The sequence below is a fragment of the Vidua chalybeata genome, chromosome 3, assembly GCF_026979565.1.
Source record: "Vidua chalybeata isolate OUT-0048 chromosome 3, bVidCha1 merged haplotype, whole genome shotgun sequence".
In the NCBI taxonomy this organism is placed as follows: domain Eukaryota; kingdom Metazoa; phylum Chordata; class Aves; order Passeriformes; family Viduidae; genus Vidua; species Vidua chalybeata.
Window position 1 is genome coordinate 70,588,751 of NC_071532.1, and position 6,000 is coordinate 70,594,750.

General features: G+C 35.5%; 1 protein-coding gene across 3 annotated transcripts in view; it reads left to right on the forward strand.

Moving 5' to 3' along the window:
- Positions 1-5,354, forward strand: part of HACE1 (HECT domain and ankyrin repeat containing E3 ubiquitin protein ligase 1) — a 48,791-nt gene extending 43,437 nt beyond the window's left edge. For all 3 annotated transcript variants that reach the window (XM_053938907.1, XM_053938908.1, XM_053938909.1), the window contains 2 exons: positions 3,894-4,007; positions 4,436-5,354. In XM_053938907.1, the coding sequence (XP_053794882.1) occupies positions 3,894-4,007; positions 4,436-4,538 (217 nt within the window). In that variant the 3' untranslated portion in view covers positions 4,539-5,354. The remainder of the gene's footprint in view (positions 1-3,893; positions 4,008-4,435) is intronic.
- The last annotated feature ends 646 nt before the right edge of the window (positions 5,355-6,000 follow it).

A 6,000-nucleotide genomic window follows, 5' to 3' on the forward strand; every position in this document is an offset into this window, starting at 1 on the left:
ATGCTGACTTTTCTCTGAGCCTAGTACGTTAGTTGGCTGATATCTTAATTAAAATTTTACATTAAAAGTATACCTGATTTCAAACTATGATGTTTTTCTGGCCTTAGTAATGAATTTTTTCTGGGGTACTGTGAGGTTGGCAGGCTACATTCAAAAGTCTTTTTTTTTTTCCTCCATTTCCCTTTAATCTCTTCTGTACATTCACTTACTTGATTTTTTGTGCATGTGTGAAATGAAACTGTTCTTTCTTTCCAATCAAAGACTATGAAATTAATCTAGTGAATTAAATAAAATAGATTTATGATTATGTCTTCAGTGTTTCTTTGACATCTCTAAATATTTCTTAAACTTCTTATTTTGTATTGTTCCCCCATTTTTACATCTCTTTCTCTTTTTCTCTTATGAAGTCTTGCTTTGGTAGTTTCAGTGGAGATAACATTGCATTTGTCATTAATACCAATTCTGAGACATCTTTTAATAGTAAAGTAATGAGCAAAGTTTGAACATATTTGGAGGTCTTAGCACACTCAAGAAAAAGCCTAAATGTTTTTGTGGCTCATGTTGGGGATCTGAAAGTTCACTTATGATGCCATTTATTCTTTCTCAGCTAACAGCTGCTCGAGATGATATTGCCAATTCTACAAGCTCTTCTTATTTCTCCTCCTCTTGATCTGTTTGGTATTTATAATAGTATTTGGCTAATTTATTGTTAATTCTCTACTGGCAACTTCTGATGGGGTTTTTAGTGAACAGTTGGAAGGAAGTGTTGACAGCTTGATAGAGTCTAAATGATAAATTCTACTTTATTTGAATTCTACAGCTGCAAAGATTGTATAGAACTTCTTTAGGGGTTGTAAGTTTTTGTGGAGCAATATGCTTATGCTCTTTTAAGGAAAATTCAGCATCGTTGTGAAATATGAAAGATATAAGTGTCTACTGTCATATAAGAATAAGAAAATGTAAGGAAACAAGCTTAAAATCTCTTCAACTGTGTTTTCATTCCAAGCAAATTTATGCAAAACTTGTCAGTGGAAAAATAGATAGAAAAGTCATGATTCAGATGTAAACGTAGAAATTTCCAAAGCTATGAAATTGTATAGTTGCTCTTGCACACAGCTATTGTGATATTTCTTGCACCTATTTAGAAGGTTTTCTTTACTATATTGGCAGGGTTTTGCTTGGAGAGAAAACTCATTCTTGGAGGCACAAGTTGGCAGCAATCTCTTCCTTTTAAATGTTCAAAGCCTTGACATGCTTTATGATTTTGACCTGTTATATGGAAAGTATTATAATAAGTTACATTGAAAAAACTTTTAGGTAATAGTGGACTGAAAGAAATTTTCAGCAGTTTTATTGCGGATTTGAATGTGAGATGTTTATCAGAGGGGAGAAAAAACAAGTCATTGCGGGGGAGGCAGGACTATATTGGAATGTGAGCCAAAATCATTGTGTAAGAGTACTGATGTACCATCTTTACTGCTGTTCTGAATTGTTACTGTAAGCACAATTCCATTTGTATCAGAAATAATATGCTACAAATAATCAGCACTTGTCTCCATAGTGGTTACTTTGTGTAGCAGTGTTATTAGAACTATCTGCTCAACATTGCTGTTGTTAAGCTGGGTAATACAGATTTGTGTTGGATACTACAGCTAGTTCTAAAAGGTGTGTTTAAAAGATATTACTGTGAATTGTGTCCCAGCTCCTTCACGTTCAACAGCAGCAACCATTATACTTGTGCATTTTTGCCAGGTAGTTTTACTGTGAGTGGAAACATTACTTTTTCTCTTACACATGCTTCTGGCTTTTACAGTCACTTGATTTGGTGAATATGGGAACACTGTTTTTAGTATATGTACCTGTAATCCAGAATTCTAACAGCTGTTACATATTTTTGGAAAGTTTATTTTGTTTTATCAGACTCTTTCTTTGCTAGCTACAAAATCACAGAATAGCTGAGATTGAAAGGGACCTCTGCAGATTAAGACTTTCACAGAATATTTTGAGTTGAAAGGGATGCACAAGGATCATCAGGTCCAACTTTTAAGTGAATGGCTCATACAGGGATCAACCTTGGCATTATTGCTCTAATCAGCTAATGTAATCTCACTGTCTAGTTCAGCATGGTATTCAGAGCAGGGTCAGCTACAGCTGGATGCTCAAGATCTTGTCCAGACAGGTTTTGACCGTCTCCTGGAATGCTGACCTCTCAACTTCTCTGGGCAACTTGTACTAGTGTTTGACCACCTCACACTAAAAAATTGTTCCTTATGTTTAAATGGCAATTTCTTAGACTTCAATTTGTGCCCGTTGCCTCCTGTACTGTAACTGGGGACCACTGCTTCATTTTATTTATCCCTTCCTTCAAGTATTTATACACATTGGTCAGATTACTCTGAGCTTTCACTTCTGCAGGCTGAACAGTCCAGCTCACTTTTGTCTTGTGTCAGGTGTTCCAATCCCGCACAATCTTTGTGGCCCTTCGCTCAGCTTGCTGCATTGTGTCCCTGCCACTCCTGTAGTGGGGAGCTTGGAGATGAATATTTCTCTCCAGGTACAGAGAAGAGATAATCACACTCTCTGATGGCATTGTTCGTAATGCATTCAATTCCTTTATCCTTTCATTATAGTGGAGTTTGAGGTGGAAGTTGAGGGTTTTTTGGATGCAAGGGCTGTGCTAGCAAGATGTTACCTTGTAGTGTATGTCAGCTTAAGTTGATATTACGAAAATATCTGAATATCTGAATTTTATTCTGTTAGTTTCTAATGACAGAGAGGGAGTCTGACCAATGAGCTGTTGTACATTTACACCTGGAGCAGTCTTTGAATAATATGTTGGTAAAGGAAAAAAAAAAGAGCAATATGATTAAGTGACATTGCATTCCTGAAGATGCTAGTGATTTTTTAGTGTGTTCTAGTTTTGCCATACTTTGTCACTGGGCTATAGTGTGACTGATGTAATGATTTTATTAGTTACTTGAAGTATTTGGTCTGAAGTAGTAAATGAACAGACATGTCAAGGACACTTTTGTCATTTGTCCCACAAATAGTAATCAGAGAATAAACTGTTTTGTGATGTAGCTTAAACTTTAAACATAAATAGACATGTTTGTCTTAACTGAGATAATGCCACAATGTAAGAAGGATATAAATCTGTTAGAAAGCATCCAAAGAGGCCATGAAGGTTGTGAAGGGCCTTGAGGGGAAGCTGTACGAGGAGCGGCTGAGGACACTTAGTCTGTTCAGTTTGGAGAAGAGGAGGCTGAGAGGAGACCTTGGAGACCTACAGCTTCTTTAGGAAGGGAAGTGGAGCAGCAGGCACTGATCTCTTCTCTGGTGACCAAAGACAGGACCCAAGAGGATGATGTGAAGCTGTGTTAGGGAGATTTAGTTTGGATTTTAGGGAAAGGCTCTTCCCCCAGAAGGTGGCTGGGCACTAGAACAGGCTCCCTAGGGAAGTGGTCACAGCACCAGCCCGACAGAGTTCAAGAAAGGTTTAGACAATTCTCTCAGGCACATGGTGTGTCTTCCCTGCAGAGTTAGGAGTCAGATTTCGGTCCTTGTGGGTCATTTTCAATTCAGAATATTCTGATTCTATGAATATTCTTTTCCAAAAACTGGTTATAGAAATGAGTACTTCTTGCAGGCAGAATTATCTTAAATGTTAGTCAAACAATATGGTGCCTATTGTCAGTGGACTAATGTGATGTTTGGTCTTGTAATTAAAAGCTTTTAAACAACAAGAATTTTGATATCAGTAAGAAAAAGGGAACTTTAGTAAAAGTATTAGTAACTGTCAAATTATCCTAAGTAAGAGATACCTTCTGTCTAAAGATTACATTTTTTGCCTTATAACATTATTGCAGTGCTCTAATTTCTGTACATTTTCTCAGTTCCAGGGTGCCTCATGGTGGCTTTGCCCATATAATGGGCGGCAGCGGATTGCAAAATTTTACTATTGCTGCTGTGCCATATACTGCAAATCTTTTACCAACATCAAGCACATGGTATGTTAACTATTCTCATTAAAATATCTTAAAACTGGGGCTTTTTCATGTCAGTCAAAAATACAGTTCTTTAGAATATTAAAAGGTCAAAAAAGATGTAAACAGTTTCTTCAGTATTCACTCTCCAACATGAAAGTGGTGGGTTTATCCCAAATGATGTTACATCATGTTTGCAACTCGAATTTGTCTAATTAAAGTTAGTGAAATTAATAAAGGAATATTAAAGTTAAATTACTGTATTATAACTTACTGAAGTGAAAAAATCAACTTAATTTCCTACCATATAGTCAAATGGTCAGTGGTTCTGTAAATCTGCACAGGCTTGTTTTCTTCCATACATGTGATCTCTTCAAGGTTTTTAATCAGAAATCTTTACTATTGAGTTTTTTTTTGAACTGTGGTGTCCTTTTTTTTTTTTTACTTTCCAGTATCAACATGCTGAAGTTACCTGAGTACCCAAGTAAAGAAATCCTGAAAGACAGGCTTCTTGTGGCATTGCACTGTGGAAGCTATGGTTACACAATGGCATAATGAAGTCTAGGAAACGCATCTGACTGTTAATGTGCAATTTTGAGTGGCAGAAGTAATTTTGGAAACTGTCAATAGAAAAGCATCTTAGATACTGCAGCCCATTGGCAGGGTTGAGCTTCAGAACAGCACCATCAACTTTGCATTTGTGTTGTCAAGGCAGCTCTGATACCATCATAACAAACTTCTCAGTATGCTGTATTTTCATATTTTTAAATTACAGATCTGTATGGAAATCAGTTTACATGCTTTTCATTATTATTTCAATCTGAGAAAGTTTGTCAGAATCTCTTCCCACAGTTTACATTTGATTTCCAACTATATGGTTAAATGACATTTGCATTGCGGTTTACTTTGCACTCAGATGGAATACTGCAAATGAAAAGAGTTGTACTTTATGCCTTGTTGCATGTGAAAGTGCCATTTATTTTTGCAGACCACTACAGAAAGTTCAACTGGGATATTGTACAGTAAGATAGAGCTGATGTATTTTCCATTTCTTTGCAGAAAGAAACAGAAAGAAAATTTTATAACTTTTTAGTATTCTAATGTATATAATATGTAAAGATTAGACTGTTATGACTGGAAAATACCAACAGATTGAGTTTATCTAGTTTATATTAGAATTTCCACTATATTCTACTAAATATTTGAAGTATTTGTGACTTTATAGTCAACTTGCAGTTTAGAATTTGTAAATGCTGTTTAAGATCTATATCCATTGTTTGAATGCCTTTACTCTTTCCTTGACATAATTGTATGTTCAAAAGGTATTAATTAAATTTTAATATTTTAACCAGAATTGGAATGTGACAAATTTGTGTGTTCCTGTGGGCAGATTATTCTTTTTTCTACCAGGATTTTATTAATCTTTCTATAATTTAAATTGGCATGGAATTAGTATTTCAGGAGTCATTGTCAAAGTGTATGGATGGACATAAAAAAATGAACAAGGGAGTAAATTGAGCTTATGAGGTTAACTGACAAAATTATGATAGTTAGAATATCATGTCAAAATCTATATAGAATTATTTATTGCTGTTTTTTTCAGATTTTATTTATTTTAATCTAAAGCATACATAACTTCTCTGGAGGAGTGAGAGAGAAATCCATGGACCATCTTGCCACAGTAATTTTCTTCTGGACTAAGCTTTAGACATGAACTTACTAGCTTCATTTCCTTTTTGGTTCTGTTTATGCACATGTTGTATAAATGTCAGTTTAAATTCTGAGACAGAGTCTGTGACTGCAACATGAGGAGAATACCAGTTTTAGGTAGTGGAAAGAGCAGACACTTCCAGCAGAACAGTCCAGGGAAAGCTGCTTGGTTGTTGCTTTTAGGAAAGGGACTGAAATCTTGAAATCAGACAGCAAAGCCTAACAAACGCTCTGGAAAGGAGATATGACCAAAAAAAAGTGCAATTGAAAAAAAAAAGAAAATTTGGAAATGGAGTGACTACAACCA